General features: G+C 45.3%; 1 protein-coding gene across 1 annotated transcript in view; it reads left to right on the top strand.

The window, feature by feature from the left end:
• The window catches only part of THBS2 (thrombospondin 2), a 305,556-nt gene that overhangs the window by 236,849 nt on the left and 56,100 nt on the right, over positions 1-12,607 (top strand). The window contains exon 18 of the mRNA XM_040429332.1: positions 11,644-11,871. Coding sequence (XP_040285266.1) covers positions 11,644-11,871 — 228 coding nt within the window. The remainder of the gene's footprint in view (positions 1-11,643; positions 11,872-12,607) is intronic.

Raw genomic sequence — 12,607 nt, 5'->3', positions numbered from 1 at the left:
TTTTCTTTTTAATTTGAAGAAGGGATAACCTTTAACTGGGATTTTAGACAGAACTTCTAGAACAATATAATGTAAATATAAAAGTGTATCCAGGATTAGACCTCTATTCTCAAGGACTTGTAGGTACACAACTCCTAGACATGACTAAACACCTTTCCTAGTCATTGTGATAAAACAGGATTCATGTCATACTTTGTCTTGATGAAGACATTGTTTGAATACTTATGCTAACATTTCTGCACAAATCCTTTATCTCGGATTTAGGGATTCTAAGTCCAAAGGGTTTGAACTCATATTGCCCTTTTGAAAAAATCAGACAAGATGGCTTCTCCTAATGTTCATTTCCATATATCTGTGTAGGCCTTATACTATGGACTCTTTTTCTATCCAATAGTTCTGACTGGACTTCACATTATTTGAGCAAAGCTTTGCAGATTGTCTTGAGTAAAGGCTTTCATCTTTTCCTAGATGTTTAGGATGTTGATAATTTGCTGTCATTATTGGAGACCTGTCACGTGTGCCAACATCAGCAGCTGCATTTTCCTGGCTTCCTTGGCCATTGATGCCATTAGTTTTGGCTCCTTATATGTTATTAAGCCGAAACTGCACCAATTGCTCAGGAATAGAGTTGAGCGAACACCTGGATGTTCGGGTTCGAGAAGTTCAGCCGAACTTCCCGGAAATGTTCCGAACCCGAACCGAACTTCGTCCCGAACCCGAACCCCATTGAAGTCAATGGGGACCCGAACTTTTGGGCACTAAAAAGGCTGTAAAACAGCCCAGGAAAGAGCTAGAGGGCTGCAAAAGGCAGCAACATGTAGGTAAATCCCCTGCAAACAAATGTGGATAGGGAAATGAATTAAAATAAGAATTAAAAAAATAAAAATGACCCAATATCAATTGGACAGAGGTCCCATAGCAGAGAATCTGGCTTCACGTCAGCAGAGAATTAGTCTCTTGATGCCATAGCAAAGAATCTGGCTTCATGTCAGCAGAGAATCAGTCTCTTCATGCCATAGCAGAGAATCTGGCTTCATGTCACCCACCACTGGAACAGGCCACTGTCACATATTTAGGCCCCGGCACCCAGACAGAGGAGAGAGGTCCCGTAACAGAGAATCTGGCCTTATGTCAGCACAGAATCTGTCTTCATGTCATAACAGAGAATCAGGCTTCACGTCACCCACCACTGGAACAGGCCACTGTCACACATTTAGGCCCAGGCACCCAGGCAGAGGAGAGAGGTCCCGTAACAGAGAATCTGGCCTTATGTCAGCGCAGAATCAGTCTTCATGTCATAGCAGAGAATCAGGCTTCACATCACCCACCACTGGAACAGGCCACTGTCACACATTTAGGCCCAGGCACCCAGGCAGAGGAGAGAGGTCCCGTAACAGAGAATCTGGCCTTATGTCAGCGCAGAATCTCTCTTCATGTCATAGCAGAGAATCAGGCTTCATGTCACCCACCACTGGAACAGGCCACTGTCACACATTTAGGCCCAGGAACCCAGGCAGAGGAGAGAGGTCCCGTAACAGAGAATCTGGCCTTATGTCAGCACAGAATCTGTCTTCATGTCATAGCAGAGAATCAGGCTTCACGTCACCCACCACTGGAACAGGCCACTGTCACACATTTAGGCCCAGGCACCCAGGCAGAGGAGAGAGGTCCCGTAACAGAGAATCTGGCCTTATCTCAGCGCAGAATCAGTCTTCATGTCATAGCAGAGAATCAGGCTTCACGTCACCCACCACTGGAACAGGCCACTGTCACACATTTAGGCCCCGGCACCCAGGCAGAGGAGAGAGGTCCCGTAACAGAGAATCTGGCCTTATGTCAGCACAGAATCTGTCTTCATGTCATAGCAGAGAATCAGGCTTCACGTCACCCACCACTGGAACAGGCCACTGTCACATATTTAGGCCCCGGCACCCAGGCAGAGGAGAGAGGTCCCGTAACAGAGAATCTGGCCTTATGTCAGCACAGAATCTGTCTTCATGTCATAGCAGAGAATCAGGCTTCATGTCACCCACCACTGGAACAGGCCACTGTCACACATTTAGGCCCCGGCACCCAGACAGAGGAGAGGTTCATTCAACTTTGGGTTGCCCCGCAATATAATGGTAAAATGAAATTAAAAATAGTATTGAATGAGGAAGTGCCCTGGAGTAGAATAATATATGGTTAAGGGGAGGTAGTTAATATCTAATCTGCACAAGGGATAGACAGGTCCTGTGGGATCCATGCCTGGTTCATTTTTATTAACGTCAGCTTGTCCACATTGGCTGTAGACAGGCGGCTGCGTTTGTCTGTAATGACGCCCCCTGCCGTGCTGAATACACGTTCAGACAAAACGCTGGCCGCCGGGCAGGCCAGCACCTCCAAGGCATAAAAGGCTAGCTCTGGCCACGTGTACAATTTGGAGACCCAGAAGTTGAATGGGTCCGAAAAATCAGTCAGTACGTGGAGGGGTGTGCACAGGTACTGTTTTACCATGTTAGTGAAATGTTGCCTCCTGCTAACACGTTCCGTATCAGGTGGTGGTGCAGTTAGCTGTGGCGTGGTGACAAAACTTTTCCACATCTCTGCCATGCTAACCCTGCCCTCAGAGGAGCTGGCCGTGACACAGCTGCGTTGGCGACCTCTTGCTCCTCCTCTGCCTTCGCCTTGGGCTTCCACTGGTTCCCCTGTGACATTTGGGAATGCTCTTAGTAGCGCGTCTACCAACGTGCGCTTGTACTCGCGCATCTTCCTATCACGCTCCAGTGTAGGAAGTAAGGTGGGCACATTGTCTTTGTACCGGGGATCCAGCAGGGTGGCAACCCAGTAGTCCTCACACATTAAAATGTGGGCAACTCTGCTGTCGTTGCGCAGGCACTGCAGCATGTTGTCGCTCATGTGTGCCAGGCTGCCCAGAGGTAAGGACAAGCTGTCCTCTGTGGGAGGCGTATCGTCATCGTCCTGTGTTTCCCCCCAGCCACGCACCAGTGATGGGCCCGAGCTGCTTTGGGTGCCACCCCGCTGTGAACATGCTTCATCCTCATCCTCCTCCACCTCCTCCTCATCCTCGTCCTCCTCGTCCTCCAGTAGTGGGCCCTTTCTGGCCACATTTGTACCTGGCCTCTGGTGTTGCAAAAAACCTCCCTCTGAGTCACTTCGAAGAGACTGGCCTGAAAGTGCTAAAAATTACCCCTCTTCCTCCTGGGCCACCTCCTCATCCATCATCGCCCTAAGTGTTTTCTCAAGGAGAAATAGAAGTGGTATTGTAACGCTGATAACGGCGTCATCGCCACTGGCCATGTTGGTGGAGTACTCGAAACAACGCAACAGGGCACACAGGTCTCGCATGGAGGCCCAGTCATTGGTGGTAAAGTGTGTCTGATCAGCAGTGCGACTGACCCGTGCCTGCTGCAGATGAAACTCCACTATAGCCTGCTGCTGCTCGCACAGTCTGTCCAGCATGTGCAAGGTGGAGTTCCACCTGGTGGGTACGTCGCATATGAGGCGGTGAGCGGGAAGGCCGAAGGTACGCTGTAGCGCAGACAGGCGAGCAGCGGCAGGGTGTGAACGCCGGAAGCGCGAACAGACGGCCCGCACTTTATGCAGCAGCTCTGACATGTCGGGGTAGTTGCGAATGAACTTCTGTACCACCAAATTCAGCACATGCGCCAGGCAAGGGATGTGCGTCAAACCGGCTAGTCCCAGAGCTGCAACGAGATTTCGCCCATTATCGCACACCACCAGGCCGGGCTTGAGGCTCACCGGCAGCAACCACTCGTCGGTCTGTTGTTCTATACCCCGCCACAACTCCTGTGCGGTGTGGGGCCTGTCCCCCAAACATATGAGTTTCAGAATGGCCTGCTTACGTTTACCCTGGGCTGTGCTGAAGTTGGTGGTGAAGGTGTGTGGCTGACTGGATGAGCAGGTGGAAGAAGAGGAGGAGGAAGCTGAGTAGGAGGAGGAGGAGACAGGAGGCAAAGAATGTTGCCCTGCGATCCTTGGCGGCGGAAGGACGTGCGCCAAACAGCTCTCCGCCTGGGGCCCAGCCGCCACTACATTTACCCAGTGTGCAGTTAGGGAGATATAGCGTCCCTGGCCGTGCTTACTGGTCCACGTATCTGTGGTTAGGTGGACCTTGCCGCAGATGGCGTTGCGCAGTGCACATTTGATTTTATCGGACACTTGTTTGTGCAGGGAAGGCACGGCTCTCTTGGAGAAGTAGTGGCGGCTGGGAACAACATACTGTGGGACAGCAAGTGACATGAGCTGTTTGAAGCTGTGTGTGTCCACCAGCCTAAATGACAGCATTTCATAGGCCAGTAGTTTAGAAATGCTGGCATTCAGGGCCAGGGATCGAGGGTGGCTAGGTGGGAATTTACGCTTTCTCTCAAATGTTTGTGAGATGGAGAGCTGAACGCTGCCGTGTGACATGGTTGAGATGCTTGGTGACGCAGGTGGTGGTGTTGGTGGTACATTCCATGTTTGCTGGGCGGCAGGTGCCAACGTTCCTCCAGAGGCAGAGGAAGAGGCCGAGGCGGCGGCAGCAGCAGAAGAGGCTGAGGCGGCGGCAGCAGCAGAAGAGGCCGAGATGGCATCAGCAGAAGAGGTAGCAGGGGGAGCCTTAGTGACTTCCTTGTTTTTAAGGTGTTTACTCCACTGCAGTTCATGCTTTGCATGCAGGTGCCTGGTCATGCAGGTTGTGCTAAGGTTCAGAACGTTAATGCCTCGCTTCAGGCTCTGATGGCACAGCGTGCAAACCACTTGGGTCTTGTCGTCAGCACATTGTTTGAAGAAGTGCCATGCCAGGGAACTCCTTGAAGCTGCCTTTGGGGTGCTCGGTCCCAGATGGCGGCGGTCAGTAGCAGGCGGAGTCTCTTGGCGGCGGGTGTTCTGATTTTGCCCACTGCTCCCTCTTTTGCTACGCTGTTGGCTCGGTCTCACCACTGCCTCTTCCTCCGAACTCTGAAAGTCAGTGGCACGACCTTCATTCCATGTGGGGTCTAGGACCTCATCGTCCCCTGCATCGTCTTCCACCCAGTTTTGATCCCTGACCTCCTGCTCAGTCTGCACACTGCAGAAAGACGCAGCAGTTGGCACCTGTGTTTCGTCATCATCAGAGACGTGCTGAGGTGGTATTCCCATGTCCTCATCATCAGGAAACATAAGTGGTTGTGCGTTAGTGCATTCTATCTCTTCCACCCCTGGGGAAGGGCTAGGTGGATGCCCTTGGGAAACACTGCCAGCAGAGTCTTCAAACAGCATAAGAGACTGCTGCATAACTTGAGGCTCAGACAGTTTCCCTGATATGCATGGGGGTGATGTGACAGACTGATGGGCTTGGTTTTCATGCGCCATCTGTGCGCTTTCTGCAGAAGACTGGGTGGGAGATAATGTGAACGTGCTGGATCCACTGTCGGCAACCCAATTGACTAATGCCTGTACCTGCTCAGGCCTTACCATCCTTAGAACGGCATTGGGCCCCACCAAATATCGCTGTAAATTCTGCTGGCTACTGGGACCTGAGGTAGTTGGTTCACTAGGACGTGTGGCTGTGGCAGAACGGCCACGTCCTCTCCCAGCACCAGAGGGTCCACTAACACCACCACGACCACGTCCGCGTCCGCGTCCCTTATTAGATGTTTTCCTCATTGTTCCCGTTCACCACAATTTTGAGAATGGCAAATTTGGGAAAAGTTTTTCAACCCAGAACAAAAAGTGGGCTTTTACGGTCACTACAAATAACTTGACCAGCTAAAACAGTACAGATTTGGTTGAATAGAAATGTGAGGCCTGTTTTTTTTTGCGCTGTGTGACAGGTATAGGTTTAATCACAGAATCAGACTTCTATCTGCACGGTAGCGTGTGTCTTAGGTTTTTCTGAATGACACTATCAGCACCTTCAATGTAAGATATCCTTTTTGGGATAGATTTTAAGTAGGCCTCATATAGCAAAAACTAGTTATTTTGAGAATGGCAAATTTGGGAATAGTTTTTCAACCCAGAAAAAAAAGTGTGCTTTTACGGTCACTATAAATAACTTGACCAGCTAAAACAGTACAGATTTGGTTAAATAGAAATGTGAGGCATGTTTTTTTTTGCGCTGTGTGACAGGTATAGGTTTAATCACAGAATCAGACTTCTATCTGCACGGTAGCGTGTGTCTTAGGTTTTTCTGAATGACACTATCAGCACCTTCAATGTAAGATATCCTTTTTGGGATAGATTTCAAGTAGGCCTCATATAGCAGAAACTAGTTATTTTGAGAATGGCAAATTTGGGAATAGTTTTTCAACCCAGAACAATAAGTGTGCTTTTACGGTCACTACAAATAACTTGACCAGCTAAAACAGTACAGATTTGGTTGAATAGAAATGTGAGGCCTGTTTTTTTTTGCGCTGTGTGACAGGTATAGGTTTAATCACAGAATCAGACTTCTATCTGCACGGTAGCGTGTGTCTTAGGTTTTTCTGAATGACACTATCAGCACCTTCAATGTAAGATATCCTTTTTGGGATAGATTTCAAGTAGGCCTCATATAGCAGAAACTAGTTATTTTGAGAATGGCAAATTTGGGAATAGTTTTTAAACCCAGAACAAAAAGTGTGCTTTTACGGTCACTACAAATAACTTGACCAGCTAAAACAGTACAGATTTGGTTGAATAGAAATGTGAGGCCTGTTTTTTTTTTGCGCTGTGTGACAGGTATAGGTTTAATCACAGAATCAGACTTCTATCTGCACGGTAGCGTGTGTCTTAGGTTTTTCTGAATGACACTATCAGCACCTTCAATGTAAGATATCCTTTTTGGGATAGGTTTCAAGTTGGCCTCATATAGCAGAAACTAGTTATTTTGAGAATGGCAAATTTGGGAATAGTTTTTAAACCCAGAACAAAAAGTGTGCTTTTACGGTCACTACAAATAACTTGACCAGCTAAAACAGTACAGATTTGGTTGAATAGAAATGTGAGGCCTGTTTTTTTTTGCGCTGTGTGACAGGTATAGGTTTAATCACAGAATCAGACTTCTATCTGCACGGTAGCGTGTGTCTTAGGTTTTTCTGAATGACACTATCAGCACCTTCAATGTAAGATATCCTTTTTGGGATAGGTTTCAAGTTGGCCTCATATAGCAGAAACTAGTTATTTTGAGAATGGCAAATTTGGGAATAGTTTTTAAACCCAGAACAAAAAGTGTGCTTTTACGGTCACTACAAATAACTTGACCAGCTAAAACAGTACAGATTTGGTTGAATAGAAATGTGAGGCCTGTTTTTTTTTGCGCTGTGTGACAGGTATAGGTTTAATCACAGAATCAGACTTCTATCTGCACGGTAGCGTGTGTCTTAGGTTTTTCTGAATGACACGATCCGCACCTTCAATGTAAGATATCCTTTTTGGGATAGATTTCAAGTTGGCCTCATATAGCAGAAACTAGTTATTTTGAGAATGGCAAATTTGGGAATAGTTTTTAAACCCAGAACAAAAAGTGTGCTTTTACGGTCACTACAAATAACTTGACCAGCTAAAACAGTACAGATTTGGTTGAATAGAAATGTGAGGCCTGTTTTTTTTTGCGCTGTGTGACAGGTATCGGTTTAATCACAGAATCAGACTTCTATCTGCACGGTAGCGTGTGTCTTAGGTTTTTCTGAATGACACTATCAGCACCTTCAATGTAAGATATCCTTTTTGGGATAGGTTTCAAGTTGGCCTCATATAGCAGAAACTAGTTATTTTGAGAATGGCAAATTTGGGAATAGTTTTTCAACCCAGAACAAAAAATGTGCTTTTACGGTCACTACAAATAACTTGACCAGCTAAAACAGTACAGATTTGGTTGAATAGAAATGTCAGGTCTATTTTTTAGGCGCTGGGTGACAGGCTCAACTTGCCCCTGATGTAGTATATGGCCAAAAAAATAACCACACTATTGATGGTTAAATGCACTTGGGTGACACAGGCTCAGCCTGCACCAGATGTAGTATTTGGCCAAAAAACAACCAGACTGTTGATGGTTAAATGCACTTCGGTGACACAGGCTCAGCCTGCAGCTGATGTAGTATATGGCCAAAAAATAACCAGACTGTTGATGGTTAAATGCACTTCGGTGACACAGGCTCAGCCTGCAGCTGATGTAGGATATAGCACAAAATAACCACACTATTGATGGTTAAATACACTTGGTGATAGCTTGTGCTGGTGCACCACAAGTCACAAAATGGCCGCCGATCACCCCAGAAAAAAGTGATCTAAAAACGCTCTGGGCAGCCTCAAAAAAGTGAGCAAGTCGATATTAGCACTTCAATGATCCACAGCTGCAGATCGATCACAGAATGAAGTCTTTTGGAGGAGTTAATCTGCCTAATCTCGCCCTAACGTCGCAGCTGCAACCTCTCCCTATGCTTGAATCAGCAGAGTGACGTGCAGTGCTACGTGACCCAAGCTTATATAGAGGCTGGGTCACATGCTGCACTGGCCAATCACAGCCATGCCAATAGTAGGCAAGGCTGTGATGGCCTCTTGGGGCAAGTAGTATGACGCTTGTTGATTGGCTGCTTTGCAGCCTTTCAGAAAGCGCCAAGAAAGTGCCGAACACCGAACCCGAACCCGGACTTTTACGAAAATGTTCGGGTTCGGGTCTGTGTCACGGACACCCCAAAATTCGGTACGAACCCGAACTATACAGTTCGGGTTCGCTTATCCCTACTCAGGAACAAGAAAAAAGTAGCAGCTTCAGCTAGGTAAAGGCAGCTGCTATTTTTGGAGGAGATGACAGGTCGCAGTAAAGTGTGATTCCAGACGTATTTTTGTATGCTATTAACACATAAAAAAATATGCATAATAGGTATTGCCACATCCTTAACAGCCTATACATTAAAATGAACACAAATATACCATTAAAAATAGAATTCTAAAATTGCTAGTCTTTGTTTATCTCGTCTCATGGAATAAAAAGTTGTATGTACCCCAAAATGGTAGCAGTAAAGGACTACAATTTGACCTTGTCATTTGCTTGTCATTTACACTGCAGGGTGAATGGCATAGAAACAGAACCCCAAAAATACATTATATCCTAAAATGGTGCCATTAAAAACTACAACTCATCCCAGAAAAGACAAGACCTCCTACAGCTACATTGATGGAAAAATAAAAAAGTAACAGCTGTCAAAACTGAAAAATATTCTCAGCAGCTTTAAAGCTCTAAAGAACTGCATCAGAACTATTAAATCCCAATGTGGGCTACATCACAGAGAAATTGTCTAGTCACTAGACAATTAAAGGGGTTGTCTGCCTTTTTCTTACTAATGATCTATCATCTGGATAGGTCAGCAGCATATGATTGGTGCAGGTCCAACACCCAGGACCTTCGCCAATCAGCTGTTTGAGGAAGCAGCGGGACTTGCAGTAGTGTAACGAACTAAGAAGACAGGTTGGCATTAGCAGGAGGTGCTCGAACCCACATGCAGTTGTGCATATATATAGGGGAGCAAATCCTGCACTTGTGGCCCGTTGCTAATGGCAATCCCCAGCAAAATGCATACGGTGGAGGATGCCCGCGGCGAACCACAAGTACCACAATAGACATCCTACACAAGGTAACAAGTGCGGATGTCATAATTAATATAACAATATAACAAAACAATAACAAACACAGATGCACTCTGCAGTCTCACTAAACCCTCAAACTGATTTTAAAATTGAGAGATTAGTCAACATGTCCTACGGTGTAGAACATGTCTAAGCCCGGGCACCACGCCAAGGTTTCTCAAGTAGCCCGGGACCTAACACTCTCCTACCTGAGCCGTATGGGCAATACCAGGAGCCAGTGGGCAAATTACAGGAGCATAAGGCCGACTCACAAACAGCTCACCAGTTACCTCCAGCATGTAGCCATGCTTGCAATGGGAGGAGGGAGGAGTCTGCGAGTCCCACTCAAGACTGCCTGATATGTCCCAGGCCTCACAGGTGCACCTAAATGTGGCCTGTAGATGGAAAACAGGCACATTTAAATTAGAGTTTATACACCTCCAGGAATCTATATATACAAACTAAGAAGACAGGTTGGCATTAGCAGGAGGTGCTCGAACCCACATGCAGTTGTGCATATATATAGGGGAGCAAATCCTGCATTTGTGGCCCGTTGCTAATGGCAATCCCCAGCAAAATGCATACGGTGGAGGATGCCCGCGGCGAACCACAAATACCACAATAGACATCCTACACAAGGTAACAAGTGCGGATGTCATAATTAATATAACAATATAACAAAACAATAACAAACACAGGTGCACTCTGCAGTCTCACTAAATCCTCAAACTGATTTTAAAATTGAGAGATTAGTCAACATGTCCTACGGTGTAGATCATGTCTAAGCCCGGGCACCACGCCAAGGTTTCTCAAGTAGCCCAGGACCTAACACTCTCCTACCTGAGCCGTATGGGCAATGCCAGGAGCCAGTGGGCAAATTACAGGAGCATAAGGCCGACTCACAAACAGCTCACCAGTTACCTCCAGCATGTACCCATGCTTGCAATGGGAGGAGGGAGGAGTCTGCGAGTCCCACTCAAGACTGGCTGATATGTCCCAGGCCTCACAGGTGCGTCCCGGGCTACTTGAGAAACCTTGGCGTTGTGCCCGGGCTTAGACATGTTCTACACCGTAGGACATGTTGACTAATCTCTCAATTTTAAAATCAGTTTGAGGGTTTAGTGAGACTGCAGAGTGCACCTGTGTTTGTTATTGTTTTGTTATACAGTAGTGTAACGGCCTTCTCATAGCTTCCTGTAGGATAGTGATGTCACAAATATAGGTCACGTGGCCTGGTGCAGCTCAGCCCCATATTCAGAAAAAGGAGGACAACCTCTTTATGGTAGTTAAGAGGCTAACTGTAAAGGTACCCTGGAACCGAACCCGAGTTCAGGAAATGTTTTTTTACAATAGAAATTGATTTATGAAGTTATTATGCGAAGTCTTGCGAGAGTAATAACTTTGGCTCATCGGAGCCAATACATTCTAATACTGTACGGAGCGCTCGCTCCGTACAGTATTCAAACAAAGTATTACGCGAATCGACTTCAGATTTTTCATCCAAAGTCGATTTGCTCATCCCTAATCAGTTTCCATCTTTCAGAACTGCTAGAGCCTTTTTGGCACCTCAAATCTTGTATCAAAGTAATGTTTTTATATATTCTCCTTTTGTGGTGTCCATGAGTTTTAACCTATAGCCTTTACTTGTGAAAGATATTCATTTTTCTTTTGCAATCACATATGTATGGCCTTAAGCTTAGTTTCATGATTTATGGAATCTTGATCCTGATAGTGAAGCCACAGCAGTATGCGCTTGATATTAAATATCTATTATGGAATGTTCCTTCAGGCAACTATGTCAGGGATAAAAGGCCTAAGCCAGTCTTTGCTAAATGACATACCTTGCAGTATGCCAAACTTTTATGAATCAGTGAGAATTACCTCTATCCAGTATTACTGCGGAAAGTACTCACAGCAAGACTAAAGAAACTTTTATGTGAAAAAAAATAATTGAGTCTTTTTTTTGTCATTGAAAAATGTTCAGCAATTTTTTGGTATACAATCTATTGCTGATGAATATTAATGTCATATTACTTTTTTTTTTTTTCTTTACAGGTGATGGGCGTGGTGATGCCTGCAAGGATGATTTTGATAATGACAGCATTCCTGACATTTTTGATGTCTGCCCAGAAAACAGTGGAATTAGCGAGACAGACTTTAGAAAATTCCAGATGGTTCCTCTGGATCCTAAGGGAACAGCACAGATTGATCCCAATTGGGTCATTCGCCACCAGGGCAAAGAACTAGTTCAGACTGCTAATTCTGATCCTGGAATAGCCGTGGGTATGTAAATGCAATAGTGAATGTTCTGTTTATAGTCTTACTGGTCACCTAAAAGGTTACTCTCATTCATCTTATTCATGCATCAGAAAGATGCCCTGTTTGCTCCCTAAAGAACACCTCTATGATGGAAAGGACAAATGAACAAATATGAACTCCAGGTGAAACATCACAAAAATAGTACACAAGAGTCTTTTTCCCCTTCCTCTGCATTTCCCCATGATCACCGAGACACCAACTCACTACAATGTAAATCCCCATATAGAAGCAACAAATGAGCAATGTAAAAACTAGCCTACCCAACCAATTTTTACTTTTGACATATACAAAAAAAAATCCTTAAATTATGAATTTAAAACAAATCTTAAATAAATCCCCATACATTATACTCTCCTTGACACACACAAAAAAATAATAATGCATAAAGAAGGAGATATTGGAACGAAATGAAACTTTATATATGTACAGTACAGACCAAAAGATTGGACACACCTTCTCATTCAAAGAATTTTCTTTATTTTCATGACTATGAAAATTGTAGATTCACACTGAAGGCAACAAAACTATGAATTAACACATGTGGAATTATATACATAACAAACAAGTGTGAAACAACTGAAAATATGTCATATTCTAGGTTCTTCAAAGTAGCCACCTTTTGCTTTGATTACTGCTTTGCACACTCTTGGCATTCTCTTGATGAGCTTCAAGAGGTAGTCCCGTGAAATGGTTTTCACTT

This window comes from Bufo bufo, chromosome 4, assembly GCF_905171765.1.
Source record: "Bufo bufo chromosome 4, aBufBuf1.1, whole genome shotgun sequence".
NCBI lineage: Eukaryota > Metazoa > Chordata > Amphibia > Anura > Bufonidae > Bufo > Bufo bufo.
The sequence above is the reverse complement of the archived record's forward strand: the minus strand, read 5'-3'. Positions and strand labels throughout refer to the sequence as shown.